This window comes from Ruditapes philippinarum, unplaced genomic scaffold (genome assembly GCF_026571515.1).
Source record: "Ruditapes philippinarum isolate M1 unplaced genomic scaffold, ASM2657151v2 ctg2663_1_1_1_1, whole genome shotgun sequence".
Taxonomy (NCBI): Eukaryota; Metazoa; Mollusca; class Bivalvia; order Venerida; family Veneridae; genus Ruditapes; species Ruditapes philippinarum.
In genome coordinates, this window is record NW_026852429.1 from 121,422 (window position 1) to 142,878 (window position 21,457).

Here is a 21,457-nt window from a genome sequence, read left to right on the forward strand (position 1 = left end):
ACTTAATAGATATATCTATTTATTTTATATTTTGTGCTTTAAGCTCACCTGGAGAGAAAAGAATATGTAGACGAGTTATTGCGGTCGGCCCTTGTCCGTCATGTCTGTTATCAACCTTTGCTTTAAACAACATGTCCTGTAACTAATTGGCTCATTGTGATGAAACTTTACAAGAATAATCCTTGAGTTGATTCCTTAATTGAAAATGTAGTTAAAATTGTTCCATTCTGCATTTTCTCATTAACCACCCGGTCTATTAAAGTTTGGTTGTTTGGGTTTAAAGGCACAATGACACATTACTGGTCCTACCGCACCGAACATTAAAAAAATATTATGTTATGGTTATTAATCCTAATGAGACTTAGTATAAGTTAATAGAAATAAAATTATGTTAATTTAAACTTAAAATATCTTATTAATATCTTAATTAAATTAAACAAATTTCTTTTAAGTAGTCGATCAGTGTTTTGAGTATCAAAAAGTTATGAAAGTTACTCCATCATATCAATCGTGAATTCATGCATTGCAATTAAAAATGTAGCACCATCCCCAATTTAAAGATGGAAATGTGTAACTTTAGTGTGTATGGAAAAAAACCAAAAAAAACACACACACAAAAACTACGGGATCATGACGGTTTACACACTGTTTTACCAGTGGGCAGAAATCTAAAATTTACTGATTACTACATGTAGGTTATAAATTTGGTCGGTATATACCTGCTCAAGATTCTTGTCTGAACAACCTTTCATTATCGGTCACCTGTGGAAATAAGTAATGACACAACACATGTTAACATTTTTGTTGTGTTTTTATTCTTCATATAAATTCTCCCTACCCTATAATTTCATTACCACTACCCACCGGGTGAAGTAAATATCCAGTGAACGTACAGTAAACCTCATTACTGGTGCCATACAGGTCCACGTCATTATGAGCTTTAACAAACACTACGTCACCAATGTCAAGGTCAAGGACGGCTGCATTTCCGGCAGTTGCATAGTGACCTGGAGTGTGACTATAGAGAGAGTCCACATACCTGTAAAATGCTTAAAATATTTAAAATACATCTCATTTCATAATAAATGTGGATTTTCTAAAAATCAATTGTGTCGCAGTATTTTCTTGTAAAAAAAGACTTGAGCTCTTGACTTCATTGCAAAAAAACGTATTTTTATTAGGATTTAATGACCAATCAAAAGACATCAAGTAGCTTTTACGTTTCTACAGAAGAAAGTAAAATATATCTCTATCAATTTCCTTTTTCTATGCACGTAAGAGCAATAATAAAATATACTAGTAGTAATAAATTTAAAGGTAGATCTAATAATACTAATTACCGAAGGCAAACCAAATCGAAATCATGCTTGACATCCTGGAAATTTGTTAACAACTTTCCTCATAAATGAAACTTTGACTGTCAGGCAATGAAAGTGGTTATATTTTTAGGAACAACATATTTTTCAGTTAATGTCTAAAGGTAATATATTTTTGACAAAACAACAACAACGACAACAACAACAGCAGCGAAACAATGCGTTTAAACACTTTAAATGAACACTTTTTTGAGTTTTTAGCATCATAGACAACATTCAATATAAATAAAGACAAAACTTACTTATAGTTGTGATAAAGCTCGAGCCACAGTTTACCATTTTGCTTGCCGAGAGCATGATAGTTGAATTCGTACAGACCGGAAACAGGTGCGACGAATTCTCCGGTTTGTGGATTATACACTCGTTGTAGGTCAAGAAACACACGATCAAACATGACCTTGTTGCTGTTTGTGACTGTTGCATGATGGGATAAACCAACAGAGAACGCAATGATTGCTTCTTCTACAACAAGAAAAAAGAAAAAAAAACAAGTTGTTGTATTTGTTCTCAGCTCAAAGGTTGGTGATATACAAAATATTAACAAATTCTGTGAAGTTATTTAGAAAAGAAGGTATTCAGTATTGAAATGAAATTGGTAGTAGTTAAACTAGTTTGTAACAACTAACCACACTTTTTCAACAGTATTTAATCAGAATCTGGCACGGTTTCCTATCTTTCACAGGGTTCAGCTGTTTAGATACCCGTAAACTTTAAGTTAGTATAAATCCCACAAGAGACATTTTAAAATAAGGAAACTATCTAGACTGTTCGTGATTCTATTCATGTGCTTTAACGGGCCTGAACTAATGCACGGAGAAGCTAGGTCTTCATACACGAGTAAACTTACAGACTAAATGTACAGACTCAATCAAACCGAGTCTGCAATACTCTTGTAATTTTGTTGTGATTAATGCTTCCGAGGAATCACGTTGTTTCCAGATTTTTAAACGATCGCCAAAGGTTATGAAATCATTATAATCTGTGTGATTTAAATTCCAATAGAAAATGAAATACATTCAGCTCGAAGCACTTTTATGCGTTCAATCTATAAGGGTATGTGAAAATTCAAATCTAATTTTTTTTATCATCACAATAAAGTATCACGCTCTTATGCTAGGGTGTATAGCACTGGCAATGAATTTCAATATATATGTACATTTGACCCCGTTATACTTCGTGACATTAGAAAACCCAGAGGCCAAAGTTACCAGTTTGTTGTTAGCTACAATACTTACGACCAGAATACATATCATTTTCTGTCACCAACTGAGCTCCCGAAAATGTGGAATAAATTTCGTCTGGGGTTCCGTAAATGCTGTTGTTTCCGTGGGCACGAATACTGATATGATCATTTTGTTTAAGGTGAAGGAGAACAGTATTTCCGGCATCTGCCCAGTCCTGGTCTGTTAGGCCGTAGATAGAGCAAACGTAGTGGTTGTTGTGGTACAATTCTTGATACAGCTCCATGTTCTGACGTGCTAAACTGTTATTTAAAATTACATTAATGGCATTTTAGAACCGCAAAACTAAAATGTTGAATTTGCTATAGGTTATGCTAACGGAACAGTCACTGGCGAAATATACACAAATAGGAGGACGAAGGATTAGATACCTGTGTGTTTAAACCATAATAAAAACTGAGAGAATAAAATTTGTTGATGAAAAATACCATAAAGATAAATTGCATCAGGAATTGATAAATATTGTGTTTTTTAGAAAGTAAGAAATGTCGGTGTTTGATATTTGTAAGGCATAGGACAGCGTCTTGATACTCGTATTTTAACACTAAATTAAATAAAGTTATGATGACAGACAATAAAAAAGTCCAGACTGTGTTGTTAGTAGCGTTGTAGGAAAAGAATTTACGATAATGCAAACGTTGCTTTTCCAATGCAATGCATGATAATCTACTATCTTAAATGACGTACATCGTTATATATTAACATGTATTTTTGTCTTAGTCTTTTTGATACCTAGTCCGCGCACCCTTTACACTGTTAACTTAGTATGTGGGGAGGGAGCCAATACTTCATGCTCAATGATTTCACTTGGTTGTTACATTGCACTGTCATGGCGACACTATAAACGTGCATTATTACTCAGTTAATGATATAAAATTATAAGAATTTACCCGAAGAAGTGGAATATGTAAAGTCCACTAGATGGCGCTGTGTATACACCGGTTGTGACGTCATAAGCTCCATTTACGTCAGTTACAATGTTATTGTACATTATGTTGTTTCCGCTTGCTACGTCTTGATGTTGGTTCAAGGTCACGGAGAAAGCTGACAATTTTGAGCCTTCTGCATCTAAAAATGCCTTACAATCTATCAAATATTCTATATTTTGAATTTATTAACATTTAATACCGATATATTTGTATAAAAACATTTATTTGATATGTCTGTAAATTCTAAAGCTATGGTGATTTCCCGGTGGAACCCGATCGTTCCCGGCAGAGCTAAGGATGAAGCCGGCAAAGCTTTACTTCCCGGATCATCCCGGACCACTCCGGTGATATTAAATATTTTATTCCATCCGGGGTCGAATGCCGGATGTTCCCGGATCAACCAGGACGTTGCCTGCAAAGTTACGGATGTACCCCGGTTGTTCCCGGATCATCCCGGACGTCTACCGGGGCTCTGCCAGGATGTAAGTGAGATTGTAGCTTAAAGGATAGTATTTGTCATTCTAAAATAATATTTTAGTGATAGTTCTATAATGAAAATGTAAAATGTACCCATCATTGAAACAGTTCATTTTATTTTCGGCAATATACTCAGAGTAACAGTTTTTAAATGTAATGACTTACTTAGCTCCAGAGAGCCGAGTTGGACACCAGTAAATGTGGTGTAAATCTCATCCGGTGTTCCGTACATATTGATACTATACTGGCTTCTCGTTATAACCTTAACAAAATCACCGTTCATCAGGGCGAGTATAACAGCGTTCCCAGCGGCCGCATAGTCCCCGGGGGTGTGAGCCCAGAGCGTGGCTACAAGTTTGTCATTGACGTACAGCTCCAGGAAAAGGTTGCTGTCTGTCTTGGTTAGTGAATACACTTGAAACTTGTACAATCCATCCTGCGAGCATGTGAATACCCCGTTGTTAAGTTGAGCTTGGGCGTGGTTCAAGATGACCTTAAAAATAAATTAAAGGACATTTGATAATACTGTTTGGTTAAGATAAGATTGGTTAAGGTAGAGATTTCCTGTGGAAAACCTTGTACTTAGTTCTAAAACGTTTGAAATTTTATTCTAAAAATACTCATATTAAGATAATAAATCATAAGGTCAATATTCCAAATCATAGACCCATAAGGTTTAGTTTTATACCTAAGACACGGTGATAGGGCGTTGAGCACAACTTTAGAACAACAACAACAGATGGTAATTTGCCCAAGACAAGGTAAAATCATTCCATTGAATGTGTCATATAATTTGAAGCTTATTACTCTTTACTACATGCAAAGATTTTCACTAAGTCGTGATAATGAAAACAGTTTTGGCATACTGTGAAAAATACAGCTTTGATTACAAAACATAACGACATTCTAGTCCGTTCAGTTCATATGACTGACCGAAATACAATATAGATATGTACATTATTTTCGTTTTGAACAAGTTAAACCACTTAAATAACCTATTTTGGTATATTTGATATGATTTTCATGTTCCATATGTGTGTACATTTAAGCGCCGTACAACTTTGTCAAGGTCACCGCATTATTCGTCCTTAAATCACCGCATTATTTTCAGTAAAGTCGGTCAAAGAAAGATCTTACCATGCCGGGTTAAAGCGTTTGAAGAAATTCGAAAACAATTAAAAATACAACAACTTAATAGTCTGCTGAGACTACTTACCTAACTGGTATTTTTGACATAGATTCGATCTTAAAAAACCTTCCATAAAATAACATATCATATAAAACGGCTAGAGAACGGTCTTCCATCAAATAAAATATTTGTAAGTAGATCTATAATTACTAGATTTAGTACTTATAAAGTATGTTGCAAAAGAAAACATGCCAATCAGTCTAGCGGAATAAAAATGCGGTGTTTTAATTCAGTGTTTTGCGGTGCTCCAATTTGAGCTGCTTTAAATTTAGGGTGATCCGTTGGTGAAGGTTTTTCAAAGTCATATTATTTCGAAGTGAATTGGTCTATAATGGAAGGTCTGTAATACAATGAATAATTTTGATAGTATTTAGTATTAGACATAACAACAAACCACGAAAGAATTATATATTATGAATGTTGTTGGCAAGTGTGAGGAACATGATCTGATATAAGAGTATAAGTCCTCGCATACGAACTCCAAATAGGGGTTTTATTCAGCAATAAATCATTGATAGGGATCTATATTATATCTTAATATAATATTTAAAACCTGTAAAACTTACCACTGGAAATGGTATTGTGGTTGAGTTGTCAACATTTAATGCATTTACATGAGAATCCTGTCCTAGAGTGAACGCGATAGGATCAAACTGAGCTGTCACTGAAATTGTTAAAACGTACAATGTAACCCGACTTCTTCAATGTTAAAACGAACAATGTAACCCGACTTATTCAATGTTAAAACGTACAATGTAAACCGACTACTTCAATGTTAAAACGTACAATGTAACCCGACTACTTCGATGTTAAAACGTACAATGTAAACCGACTACTTCAATGTTAAAACGTACAATGTAACCCGACTACTTCAATGTTAAAACATACAATGTAACCCGACTACTTCAATGTTAAAACGTACAATGTAACCCGACTACTTCAATGTTATAACGTACAATGTAACCCGACTACTTCAATGTTAAAACGTACAATGTAACCCGACTACTTCAATGTTAAAACGTACAATGTAAACCGACTACTTCAATGTTAAAACGTATAATGTAACCCGACTACTTCAATGTTAAAACGAACAATGTAACCCCGACTACTTCAATGTTAAAACGTACAATGTAAACCGACTACTTCAATGTTAAAACGTACAATGTAACCCGACTACTTCAATGTTAAAACGTACAATGTAAACCGACTACTTCAATGTTAAAACGTACAATGTAACCCGACTACTTCGATGTTAAAACGTACAATGTAACCCGACTACTTCAATGTTAAAACGTACAATGTAACCCGACTACTTCAATGTTATAAACGTACAATGTAACCCGACTATTTCAATGTTATAACGTACAATGTAACCCGACTACTTCAATGTTATAACGTACAATGTAACCCGACTACTCCAATGTTATAACGTACAATGTAACCCGACTACTTCAATGTTATAGCGTACAATGTAACCCGACTACTTCAATGTTATAACGTACAATGTAACCCAACTACTTCAATGTTCAAACGTACAATGTGACCCGAATACCTCAACGTTATAGCGTACAATGTATCCCGACTACTTCAATGTTATAACGTACAATGTAACCCGACTACTTCAATGTTCTAGCGTACAATGTAACCCGACTACTTCAATGTTATAACGTACAATGTAACCCGACTACTTCAATGTTATAGCGTATAATGTAACCAAACTAGTTCAATGTTAAAACGTACAATGTAACCCGAATACCTCAACGTTATAGCGTACAATGTATCCCGACTACTTCAATGTTATAACGTACAATGTAACCCGACTACTTCAATGTTCTAGCGTACAATGTAACCCGACTACTTCAATGTTATAACGTACAATGTAACCCGACTACTTCAATGTTATAGCGTATAATGTAACCAAACTAGTTCAATGTTAAAACGTACAATGTAACCCAACTACTTCAATGTTATAACGTACAATGTAACCCGACTGCTTCAATGTTATAGCGTCTACTTCAATGTTGTAACGTACAATGGTGACTTATGAATTTAAATGAAATTTTCCACAATAAATTTTTAGACTGCCCATAATCATTTTTAGGGATATATAAAATTTTGAAGTCAACAGTGTAGAGCCTGGTCATACTTCACTGTTACAGGTTGTAAAGGCCAATCATTTTCGGTTTCCGCAAGTAAAGGAATGGAGGTTTAATATTTGCACTCCTAACAGATAAAAGGTGTACTCTAGATATTCTATAAGGAGATGTCAGAGACGACTTAAGTGTAAAAAATCATATCAATAAAATTACAGAAAAACTTGAAACTAGTTTGTGAGGATTTTGATATCATATGTAAGAATTGTTTGAACAAACTAAAATTATAAATATACTAACCTTGGAAAATAAGGACTGCCTGCAAGATAAGAAGTTTCAAATCCATTGTCATTCAACTGCAATTAAATTATCTGTGCTAGAAACAAATGGACTTATAAAAAGCGATTCTGGTGCGTGAGAATTTGACACATTATAAGCAATTGTAGAAAATATATCATGTTACAATGGTAGTTACTGAGAAGATGTTCTGTAAACAAGATATAGTCCAAGAGCTGTCAATTAACAAATGTATTCCAAAAGCAGATGTCGCATAGCATAAATAATTCATGAGCCGCCAATTAAGTAATGTATTCCAAAAGCAGATGTCGCATAGCATAAATAATTCATGAGCCGCCAATTAAGTAATGTATTCCAAATTCAGATGTCGCATAGCATAAATAATTCATGAGCTGTCAATAAAGTAATGTATTTCAAGAGAAAATGTCACTTAACATATATCCTTTCCTTAGTGCAGTAACGGGTTAACTACTATTTAATTATATAAGAGTTAACCTGTTACTGCACTGAGGTGACAAGATGCTAGTAGTTCAGGAGATGTAATGTAATCAAATATAGTCCACAAAGCAGGGATAAGTTGTTGTAAGTTGTCATAAAAAACAGAGTCAAAGAGACGATGTTACAGTATATAAATGACGAAATACATCATTACATTTCATATAGAAACTCTTTAGTAAAAAACCAACACTTTATAATTTGTCCTTAACACTCGGTATTTTAGATGGAATGTAAAAACTTTTATTGTGTGTCGTTTTCTTATGGCAAGGTAAGATTCACAGACAAAATTTATCGTACTTACACGAAAATTGGCAGCTATATAAAGTCTTCTCGTTATCTCTACTGAAATCAAACTAAACTTAAAGATTTTATATATATATATGCATAACCTAAAACCGTCTTATCTATATTCTGTAAGTAGGTGTGTGTGCTAATATGTGACACAACATGACACAATTTCGTCACAAGATTATGTAATGCCATTTTATTTTATACTACTTATAATTATTTCATTCCAATAGGAGTATAGTGCCGTAGTTGCACACCATACCCTTCAAAACTGTCAACCTTTGGCACTCTTTCAATGTGCATATATGCAAAGTACGGTCCCCGATTCGGTCATCGATGATTTTAAATAGTATCAGCATTTACCACAAGTACGCTGATGTCGAAATAGCGAAATGAATATTAATAGTTACGATGAAAAGTTAAACAGAAGTTGCTATTTTTGTTTTCTGCCATCGAACTGTCTTGTTTTCAACATACAAAGTTGCAGTTTCGTATCATTAATATACATCTAAATACTTGAGCGCGAGATCATTGATCTCTTGTTACCACCACAATGTCTAACACTCAACAATTATGGCCTGGATGACAGTATAAAATTGATTAGTCAGAACTTATCAAATAGAGAGAAATAATAATCCTTAAAGAAAGTCCAACACGACAAAATTAAAAAAATGTTGCAGTTCAAGTCTATTTTTCAGCGAATTCTGCGTTGGTGAACTAACAGCAGTATGGTTATACAATTTGAATAAACGAAGACATTCTCCCAAAAATTACAAATATCTTTCAAATTGTATATAATCTATTGACTTTATCCAAGTCATTTACTGTATAGTACGATCATAAAGTTTCAAATGTGAAATATCAAGTTTTAATTTCTTTTTATAATTTGAAAATTTAAAAAAATAGCTTTCTGATTTCCTTCTTCATATACATGTATTTTCTTTTCAAAATCCGACCCAGCTTTTCTACATTCCATTGTTGCAGTTTTCTATCCGTACAATTGTTTTACAAGAAGGTCTTTTTGTTTGTTGATATTTGTTTCATGATTTACTGTTTCCTTTAACAGCTTTTAAGGCACATCTTATCATCCGTGAGGGAGGGCATCTGCTTATATAATAATGGTTTATAAGTTCTTTTAGGCACATGTTTATTGACACTTCCAAGAATCGTTTCAACCTTTATGTTCAAATTAAAAGTCAAGTTTATTTTACATAGTTCAGTGTTAATAATAATTAATATTAATCACTATCATACCTAAATTAAAGTTATTTGGCACACATATTTGTTTCTAAATTGCACAAAATATATATTCAAGGTTACTACTAAATGGCAACTTTACCAACTTGTGAGAAGTGTTTTAATTTTTCAATTAAAACCTCAGCATTTGCAAATAAAAGGGCAAAGGTGCTAGAGCGCTGACCATTTCGAACTCGAGCGTGAAGACTATTTAATGAAGGGGAGCGATGACCTAGTGGTAAGGTGTCTGCCTCTCAACCCAGAGATCATGAGTTCGAGCCCTATTCGGGCCACGACCATGTTTCTTCATATAACACCAGTACTGGTTGGTTCCAGGAAGCGGACTAGAAAGTGATTCATATGAGTTGCCAGAACTTGTTTCGCAATCGAGCCTAAATAAATATGTTTAAATCAATTTAATTGAGGAAACGTTCTTAATCAAACCGAGCCTGCAAATTTTTTAATTTTGCCCTTTTAGACTTTCTTTAGGGATTCTTATTTTCTCTATTTTCTCCAACTGCTAAGTAAATTCATGACTACTGTAACTTTGAGGTGAATTAAAAATCCATTTTTCCAATCAATCTTGGTGTAGTAATGTCTCCCATCAAAACTGTCCCTCTGTGAAGTTTCTTTAATAAATTGAATATACATGTAGTATTTAAAGCATTGCTTTTGTTCTCATAGAGATATATTTACACAATACATGTACCTACTAAATATTTTCATTTTTATATAAAAATCAAAGTTCCTCCATTGCCTGTATGTATGTATAATTTTCATAGAAAGAAAAGTAAGTATTTTAGAAAGAAAAGAAAGACCATTTAACTTAAGAGTCCACTTTGTTTAGACTTGTATAGTAAGTAGCCCGTCCAACCACAAAAATATTGTTTTTACTAATAATGAATTTGGTGGTTAACAGTGACTTTTTCAACTTACGTATTTGATTGACCATAACATAATGATAATAATTCCAATAGTTTTTATTTGTTTTGGTCGTCAGACCAATCAAATAATGGTAGCGAAATTTCAGACTCTAATGCTGTTAATTGCAAATGCCGAAAGTAGTCCGCTTTTTTGAAGCGGTTACTTCCCTTTATATGTAACACTAAGGCCGAAAAATTCAGGGGAGATCACTGCATAAATATGGTCACAAGACAGGCGCATAAATTTTCAAGCAAAATGATTCCCGAATGGTCGAAGATTTCTAATATTGTTTTATTCTTTATAGCTATTTTCTTCAGACCATTAACATATATATTCACCGTGGCCGAGGGGTTTGCGCCAGTCAAGGCAACTCAATTTTTTTTCAAATTGTTTAAATCAATAAACATTGGATTGAGTATCAGTGTTGCAATTAGTCTTATAGCAAATCTACTACAATTAAAACGCTGGAAAGCATTGGTGGCACTATACAAAAACAAATTGATTTATAGTCTCACAACTTTCACCTTTCTGACATTCTGAGACCCAAAACAAATTCAGCGCCTTCTGTGCTTTGATTATTCAAATTGCGTGCAAGGGGAAATAAATCAGGAGCGAACTTCGATAAGTAATCTATTGCATAATAATTCATTTAACGCCGCCTTTTCTTGTTGATCTTGTTTATCATATTAATTGCTCTCATCAATTCTGAAGGCTTCCTCAATGGCCTTTTCTTACATCGACACTTATTTAATTCTTCTTTGAGAGATTAAATCGGAATGTATTTCAAATCTATTTTTTCAAAGTAATAGGTGATGTTTTACTTAAAGTTGTTTCAGTAGTAAAATAATTAATCATTCCGGAGTTGGTAATGAATACAAAGGTACCTTATCGACATAATCTCGTTTTGAAAGAAAAAATGTGCATTCGCTTTAACATACTTGTTAATAGATTTGGTCGCTTGACAACTCAAATTTGCTTTCGAATGATTGTGTGCACAAGTTAAGATATTGATTAACACTTGCAAGGAAGAAAAGTACGAACCCTGGTATAAGACATTGAGGACTAAAAACATTTCCTAATAGCTTGCCCTTTCTAAGACCATATACGAAATGACTGTTTTGGTGATTTAAATCTTGAGTTTAATAATTGAATAACAAACGAAAATGAATTTATAAACTTAATGAGCAATTTTCCAAGAAAAAATAACGAAATACGTAGTAAAGTACAATAAAAGTCGAAACTCTATCTACAATTGTATGACATTGTATGACATCTTAGTTATAGAAATGTGTAATAAGCAAGGTTCCTTGTTTTTAAATGTGTTAAACGTACGGTAGACCTTTTGAGTTACATCACTTTTCCAGGTTAAATATTATATTACATGAATAATATCATAACCATTTTGCAATCATTTTATTTTTGTTGATCAACGTGAACTATTAAAACACTTCTAATTCAGAACATTGGGTCGGGTGTTTTTATTATTTCATTTTTATTACATGCACACATGTCATTACAATAAAAGAGTTACTTACTTAATTACTTACATACTATATATTGATTTCTCTATCTATATTTTAGAATCCCTCCAAAAAGGTAATTTAAGTCACAATAAATTAATTTCACTGCACATTCAACCGCTTTAAACTCGTCTGTAGTGTTATAGATGTTAACCATTACAAGGTGGCGCCCAACATGTCTCTTTTGCCATTTCTGGTATACACTTTTGTGATTTGCATTCGTTCACCTGCTCGGTAAGTTAATCAATATTACATTTTCTTGTTAACAATTGGTTCATTTATTTCCCCGATTGTGTACCCCTGCCCTTTGGTACCGCTGCCTTTATATACTGTCGGCTATCTTTCGTGAACTTTCCTCTCTTTATTCTTATATTTGCCGTTCAGATTTCAAATATATGAACATAAGTATAAATATAATCAAAGCACTAAAAGTACTGAAGTATACATTGCTTGATAATATAATCCATTTTTGTCATCAAGGCCATGTTGATTTTAACCTACTGACCTCGAAAACAATAGGGGTCATCTTCTGACCAAGGTCAATGTCCCTAACAAGTGACTCACATGCACCAAGGCTTTTTCTTCCAAAGTTTTTTATGAGACAAGGAAGATGTGATGTTCCATAGTGTATTGCTAGGCATGCTGATAGATGAGCAATAAAGAAATCATTTTTTGAAACACCTGTTAAATGGACTGCAGCATAGAATATTGAAACAGTAATTGAGTTTTCCAGTGATGCTATCTAATAAAATACATGATCTGGCTTGAACTCTGTACAAAGTTCAATTAATTGAATCATCCTACAAGACTTAATTACCAAATTATAGTACATCTATGTACTGTACTTTGATGCATTAATAAATATATTCTGGTGTGTTGTATTCATCTCTACACATTAATTTTCAAATGCATTACTTTAATATCGTTTATTAATAAAAATGAAATATATAATCAAAACAATACAAATTTACTGTAATATTTTCATTATTCAATAATTGTTACATATAGTCCCTTCATATACAACCTTTCCAAGAAATTCATTTTATATTGGACAGCAAGTTTTAAGAAGGTTTTTTTTCCATAATCAGGTTGTGTTTACCAACTTCTTAACTTAATGAACCATTTGAGCGAAACATTTTTTCTATTTTTTGGCTACTGTGACTTACTTCTGATTTTCAACCAAGGTGATCCATGTTCAAACTCGAGCAAAACCTGTCACACACATTCTTACGATGTTGTGTGACAATTGGGGCAAAAGTGTGACCAGTAGAGTGGTACATGACAAGCAGATTGTTAACAACTGTAATGTCATCGTCGGATACACATGGTTGTTTAACATTTAACATGACATAACTGATAAATGTAAATGGTTCGGCTGTGGGTATCCGACGATGCTAAATGTGGACAGACCACAGTTGACATAAGATGGATCTAAAACCTCACCCTGAGCCAACCTATAAGTTTCACCACTGAAATAAATAATAAGATACTGCGTAATGATTAAGTAAATTATTGCTTTTCTATATATGTTCTTTACTCTATTGTAACTACGCAAGTTCATATAGCATATAAATATAAAACGACTGCTCGATTAGTTTTTACTATAAACAAATGAAAAGTAAAAGTTAATTATTTAAACGATTGAAAAGTCTAATTTTATGGGTGTTTTTATTCATATACCTTTCTTATCGCGAGTCCAATGTGGTTTTCGGCTTTCCCATCTTTTTAACGCTGACTGTTACACAAGTTTTTCACACTGTACTTATTACAAAAATAACTGACATTTTACAAAGGTAATAAATTTTATGTAGTAGTTATTCATTTAAACGGTTGAAAAATGTATTTAGCAACACTTTTTTAAATATATCTCTTTTATCGCAAGTAAAATGTGTTGTTTGTTTGTTTGTTTTTTTTTTTGTTTTTTTGCTTTTCTATGTTTTTGACGCTAGGCAGTAACATAGCCGAAACACACTTTCATACAATGTTTATTACAAAAATATTACTGATATTGCTTACAAATACTAGTATTATGTTATAATCATTCATTTAGACGGTTGAAAAATTTATTTAATAGTTCTCATTTTAAAAATGTCCATTTCATCACCAGTAAAATGTGTGTTTTTTTTTTTTTTGGCTTTTCCATGTTTTTGACGCTAGACCGTTACGTAAACGAAAAACACTAAATTTATGTTCAGAAAATAGGAATTATTTTAATCTGCTTATATTAATGGGTGCATGGAATTGCCGAAATACACCGAGCTAGAGCTAAGATATTTAGCATGAAACATCTTCTAATGAGTGTTTACCAAGTTTGTTCAAATAAAAGCCCTAAGGTCAAAATTGGCCCTGCCCCAGGGGGTCATAGAACAAACTTGGTAGACACTCATTAGAAGATGTTTCATGCTAAATATCTTAGCTCTAGCTCTTTGGGTTCTTTAAAAGAAGATTTTTTAAGTTTTTACTATATGCATATAGGGAAAATCAATGACCCCATGGGGCGGGGCCAATTTTGACCCCAGGGCTTTTATTTGAACAAACTTGGTAGACATTCACTAGAAGATGTTTCATGCCAAATATCTAAGCTCTAGCTTTTACAGTTCTTTAAAAGAAGATTTTTTAAGTTTTTACTATATGCATATAGGGAAAATCAATGACCCCCGGGCCGGGGCCAATTTTGACCCCAGGGCTTTTATTTGAACAAACTTGGTAGACACTCACTAGAAGATGTTTCATGCCAAATATCTTAGCTCTAGCTCTTTGGGTTCTTTAAAAGAAGATTTTTTAAGTTTTTACTATATGCATATAGGGAAAATCAATGACCCCCTGGGGCCGGGCCAATTTTGACCCTAGGGCTTTTATTTGAACAAACTTGGTAGACACTCATTAGAAGATGTTTCATGCCAAATATCTAAGCTCTAGCTCTTACGGTTCTTTAAAAGAAATTATTTAAAGATTTTTCTGTCGGTTGCCATGGCAACCAGAGTTCTGCATGAAATGGAATTCTTTGAACAATCTTGATAGAGCTTCATACAAAGAGTATTCCTGCCAAGTTTCATTAACATTGGCCTTGCGGTATCATAGAAGATGTCCTTAGAATATTTAAAATGTGGACGGACGACGGACGCCATTTGGTTGGCCATCCTAAAAGCTCACCTGCACTTTGTGCAAGGTGAGCTAAAAAGGCATTCAAAAGAATAGCTTACGGAATTTCTATTTTACGAAGCCACGATAATTGCCAGGTGGTTAAAAAAAAGAACAAAAAAAACCCCAACATTTTCCGGTATACGCTTGTAAATTTTGTTACGGAGCTCCATACTCATTTTGTAAAACATATTAGGGCAATTTTATTGCATAAATGTAAATCAGGAATTTTATTTGATTAAATATCTATCTGAGATGTTTCGTCCATTTATATTATTCTGACGACCTTACTATATTTACGATGTATTTCATTCATGCTAGCAAGCGCATGCGTATATGCGAAGTTTAACGCGTAGGTATAAACTACGATTTTATCAATGAACTGTTATTTTTTGTTTTCTTTAAAGGAATGTAGAATAGATAAATACATAATCCCTAAAGAAAGCCCAACACGGCAAAATTGAAAATGTTGCAGGCTCGGTTTGATTGAGCCTGTTCATGGACGGTACTGTAAAGTGCAAGTTACCGTCCACGCCCCCTAGCACCGGCTTAAGCAGAATTCAACATTTAAACGTGAAATAGTAAAATTTTGAATTTAGAAACATCCGCAGATGTGTTCATACGCTTGTTTAAACTATATAAGAAAATAAGAATAAAATATGGTCTTCACAAGAAAATGTGAAAGTCATTCTAGCATGAATAAAACTTTTGTTTCTGGTAAATGATGTGTGTGTGTGTGCGTGCGTGCGTGCGTGTGTGCGTGTGTGTGTGCGTGCGTGTGTGTGTGAACATTGTATTTTAGCCCTAAAACTAAGTAATATCAGGGCGTTTTAAAGACAAAATGACTGCGTCAAAATTGCTAAAGTCTATTATTTCATGAAAATGAACGATTTGGAACTTTCAAAGCATTTAAATAACTTTGCAAACACTATTTTAATGATGTGTAGTCGGAATGTAACGCTACTGCAGAATGAAGAACTAGTTTCTATAGCGGTTTTTATTCGGGAGTGGATGTTGTTCGGTAATGCCTTAAACCTGTAACGATTTCTGAGATATAGCTTATAACTCTGTATACATTGCCAGCAATGTATACAAAAACGACTCTCACTAATTAATACATCAGAAAAGACGATGCATAGATAGCATCGGTATTTTATGTTTTAGTGTTGTTTCTGAAAATTAAATGAACAAGTGTTAACGTTTACAAAAGTAAATTTCATTACTGGTGCATTTGTACATTAATTTTTATAGTTATGTTCGTTAAAAATAGACGGGATAGAAAATTGATTTGTTAAAAGTTTAAAAATATAAGTTTACTATTGTATACTGTAGAATTTTATCTTCTTAAGGATAATAATGGTTCAGTGTTAAGCTAGCAAATTAAATAGTATTTAATGGAAATAAAATGCCAAAAAGTGATGCCTTGTGGATCATTGAACATTTTTCTATAAAAAGTGGCTTCGTTCAGCACGACATTATTGTTGTGCTTGTGGTATTTTTAGTTTCAACTTTTCGGCATTTTCTAGTTGGGTGGTTCCAATATTCCTACTTGAATAATGTTGAATCACCCTTAGGATATGTTGCCTGCTTTTTAAATTTGTCTTTTGACGTCTTATCTGTGATACGCAGGCTTCATAACCTCTGATCCCCTTTCAAAATTCCATTTTATTTAGTTCCGCCCATTGTTTTCTCGTTTAGGGCACACGCTTTTTATTACTTGGGGACCATACGCCGCTTTTCGTGGAATGGCACGGAAGTGTCACATTGAAGGTTCCATAATAACCGCCGTATGAACACATCTGCGGATGTTTCTAAATTCAAAATTTTACTATTTCACGTTTAAATGTTGAATTCTGCTTAAGCCGGTGCTAGGGGGCGTGGACGGTAACTTGCACTTTCCAGTACCGTCCATGAACAGGCTCAATCAAACCGAGCCTGCAACATTTTCAATTTTGCCGTGTTGGGCTTTCTTTAGGGATTCTGTATTTATCTGTTTTAAGATGGAACATTTTAGCAATTTTGACGCAGTCATTTTGTCTTTAAAACGCCCTGATATTACTTAGTTTTAGGGCTAAAATACAATGTTCACACACACACGCACGCACACACACACGCACGCACGCACGCACACACACACACACACATCATTTACCAGAAACAAAAGTTTTATTCATGCTAGAATGACTTTCACATTTTCTTGTGAAGACCATATTTTATTCTTATTTTCTTATATAGTTTAAACAACGGTCTTCTTTATCTGTCTAGTCTGATTCTGAGTCAGTGAACACATCATATGTAACATTAAGCTTTCTTAATGTCAACTGACGTTCTAATGACATCTTTAGATTCCTTATTTTGATCTCTTTTAACTCAAGTACATTGTATCTTCAAATTTTGAAGCATTGGTATCACAACATAGAGTAGAGTTAAACAGAATCCGTAAAGAAAGCCTTACACGGCCAACATTGAATATGTTGCAGGCTCATTTTGATTGAGATTGTTCCTGGACAGTACTGAAAAATGCAAGTTACCGTTAAAGCCCAAGAGGAATTCACTTTTTAAACATGCCCTGGGGAAATTTTGAAACAACCAGGTGTGTCCATATGGCGATTATCATGGTACCTTCAATGACACGTTTAAGCTTTCGCTAATTCTTGAATGCCGCCTTTCCTTGTTGATCTTGTTTATCATATTTTCGCTAATTCTTTTCCTATATTTCTCGACCAAGATATTTAGCACGTATTCATTATCCCCCATGTACAGACTCAATCAAACCGAGTCTGCTATTCTATTGTAATCTTATTGTGATTAATGCTTCCGAGAGATCACTTCGTTTGGGACGATGGCGCTTTTCTTGGAATGGCACTACTGTCACATTGAAGGTTCCATGATAACCGCCGTATGAACACAGCTTTGATGTTTATAAATGCAAAATGTCGTGTTTAAATGTTGAATTCTGCTTAAGCCGGTGCTAGGGGGCGTGGACGGTAACTTGCACTTTCCAGTACCGTCCATGATCAGGCTCATATATACCGAGCCTGCAACATTTTCAATTATGCTGTGTTGGGCGTTCTTTAGGGATTCTGTTTTATCGATCTTATGGACCATACGCAGCTTGTGCTTGTGGTATTTTTAGTTTCAACTTTTCGGCATTTTCTAGTTGGGTGGTTCCAATATTCCTACTTGAATAATGTTGAATCACCCTTAGGATGTGTTGCCTGCTTTTTAAATTTGTCTTTTGACGTCTTATCTGTGATACGCAGGCTTCATAACCTCTGATCCCGTTTCAAAATTCCATTTTATTTAGTTCCGCCCATTGTTTTCTCGTTTAGGGCACACGCTTTTTATTACTTGGGGACCAAACGCCGCTTTTCATGGAATGGCACGGAAGTGTCACATTGAAGGTTCCATGATAACCGCCGTATGAACACATCTGCGGATGTCGCTAAATTCAAAATTTTACTTTTTCATGTTAAAATGTTGAATTCTGCTTAAGCCGGTGCTAGGGGGCGGTAACTTGCACTTTCCAGTACCGTCCATGAACAGGCTCAATCAAACCGAGCCTGCAACATTTTCAATATTGCCGTGTTGGGCTTTCTTTAGGGATTCTGTATTTATCTATTTTACCATATTCATGTTTAATTGTTGAATTCTGCTCAAGCCGGTGCTGGGGCGTGGACGGTAGTTTTCATTTTACAATACCATCCGTGAATAAGCTCAGTCAAACCGAACCTGCAACATTTTCAATTTTGCCGTTTTGACTTTTCCTTGTTGATCTTGTTTATCATATTTTTTTAGGGATTCGCATTTTGTCTATTTTGTTATTTTAAATCCAAATATGCAGCAGGGCCTTTAACATTGGGTGTCTTTCACCTGTTGCACAGCCTTGTTTTCAATGATTTCAGTGTGCTAACGCATCTCTCTGACCAAGTATGAAAACTGTCAAAGAGAGTAATGCTTAAGCTATGCAGGAGACATTAATATACAACTGCCTCACAACAGTATTCTTCAGGATCTTTAGAAGACACCAGTCAGAAGTAAATATATTATCTCTGCCTGATTTAACGGAATCTGGTATTTATGGTTAAATGACATCTCTGAGATGGTGCAATCCTTCCCGTTCAGCCCTGAATCTGTCAGACATCACTGTACTTTCTACGAAACATTGGTAAAATATGATAAACAAGATCAACAAGGAAGACAAGAATAAAGATCAACAAGGCAAAGGCAACGTTCACAGGACGCAGACCCCGACACACAAAAGTAAGGCACACAGAAGGCACCAAACCAAAACCTGGAGTGGACATAAGGACGGTGAAAGGAGAGGGACATGTAATGTGTGAAATAATATAAACTCAAACGGGCCCATATGGGAATTGAAGGATAAGGATGAAAAGGGGAGGGGGTTAAAAAAAGGGGGGGGGTTGAAAAAATACCTACCGTAAACGATAATCCAACAAGGCAGACATCACAAAACATGTAAACATTCAATAACAACAAAGACATGAAAAACACGTGAAGGAGCACAGAGGGGTACCGCCTTGGAACGGTCAGTGGTAGTTAAAAAAAAAAACAAGTGAAACCACTGGGGAGTTTAATATATGATAAACAAAATCATCAAGGAAAGGCGGCGTTCAATGAATGAAGCCCCCACCCGACCCAGTAACAAGAGCCGGTGGCAAGGAGCCCAGGAGGACCCGAAACAAAAACAGGGAAGGGCATAAGGCAGAGTACGGGCAGGCAAACCACTACTTAAGAATAAATAATTAGAAACTGATAATTACCAGTGATTATATAGCCAAAATCCAAGTTACAGAATTTTGAACTTTTGCAATCTCAACTTGTTGGTGTATAAGACTCTACATCTAAGTCGGAGACAATTTTGTCATAATTGAATATGATATTTCTGACAGGCGTTTTATATTAAGTTGGCGTCCAATTCACTCTTCAATCTGATGTTGACTGTAACTTCTCATTTCACCTTCACAATTAGGCACCAGCATTTGATAAAATAGAGAAAATAAGAATCCCTAAAGAAAGCCTAAAACGACAGGATTGAACACTTTGAAAGCTTCCAGGATTGGGCAGCTCTCTGAAAATCTATTTGCAACTACATTTGTACTAAAAAATCTGGAAACAAAGTGATCCCTCGAAAGCATTAATCATAATTGATGTATGTTTCAAATAGTGTATGTAATTCCTTTACATCTCTTTGATATCTTTTATTTCAGCACACATGAATAAATCTTTGATTTTAATTGGTATTACATCAACAGCATTAAAAAGCCGGTTGCTGGGTCGTGTGGGGTTGCATTTATTGATAGCCACCTTGCAACATTTTACAATTTGCCGTGTTGGCTTTTTGCTTTCTCTATTTTTTCTTTAGGGATTCTGTTTTTCACTATTTCCTTGTTGATCTTGTTTATCATATTTTAGTCATATGTACAGCTGGTTAAATAGCTGCAAAGCTTATATCAGGGACCAATTCTTACATCAATGGGGGTACTGATCACCTAGAATTGGACGAAAGGCTCTAAGCACGCATTCGACACCAATGCATATGATATATGATAAACAAGATCAACAAGGAAAGGCGGCGTTCAATGAACGCAACTCCCACATTCATCTTAATCAGTTTACCTGATGCAGCTTAATATGACTCTTATATATGAGCCAAATATGAAAAACAAGATCAACAAGGAAAGGCGGCGTTCAATGAACGCAACCCCCATATGACCCAGCAACAAGAACCAAAGTTTGGAGAGATCCTTCAAAGTCATCATGAATTGCTCTTACTGCAATCTCAAAACTCAGCCAACAAGTGTGGCAGGCGTTGTTCAGGCGGTGGCAAACACAATTGACGTTTAAAAGGATAGTATTTACTTGTTTGTTTTAACCTTGCAACAATACCCGAGCGTTTCCTAACCATAACGGAAGCACCATCAGAGATCAGTCTTGTTAAAGAAGACAAGCTTAAACCACAATGTTTCTCAAGAATCGAGGCGGATATTGCCTCAAAAATTATTAATGTGCATACTCTAAACATGCAAGAATATTATGATATGCATAGAAATGAGTTACAACACTAGCAGGGTCTTGACAAAACACTTATGTGTATGAAACAAGTTATTTCGCAACTGATATGTCTGAAACGTCATCTGTAAGTATCCCAAAGGCTGATGCTTCTCTCTGCTTAACAATACTTAACTCTTCATAGTCTGACCTAGTATCAGAATTACTATCATTTT

The 21,457-nt window shown here is 34.6% G+C and overlaps 1 protein-coding gene across 1 annotated transcript; it reads right to left on the reverse strand.

Moving 5' to 3' along the window:
* Nucleotides 1–792: 792 nt before the first annotated feature.
* LOC132760165 (uncharacterized) lies at nucleotides 793–8,502 on the reverse strand. The gene is made up of 8 exons (XM_060752085.1): nucleotides 8,402–8,502; nucleotides 7,606–7,661; nucleotides 5,779–5,876; nucleotides 4,189–4,516; nucleotides 3,508–3,685; nucleotides 2,612–2,859; nucleotides 1,619–1,838; nucleotides 793–1,039 (listed from the first exon to the last, which is right to left on the reverse strand). Exons 2-8 carry the CDS (start codon nucleotides 7,655–7,657, stop codon nucleotides 835–837), a joined length of 1,329 nt encoding a protein of 442 aa, XP_060608068.1. The 5' UTR covers nucleotides 7,658–7,661; nucleotides 8,402–8,502; the 3' UTR covers nucleotides 793–834.
* Between the last annotated feature and the right edge of the window lie 12,955 nt (nucleotides 8,503–21,457).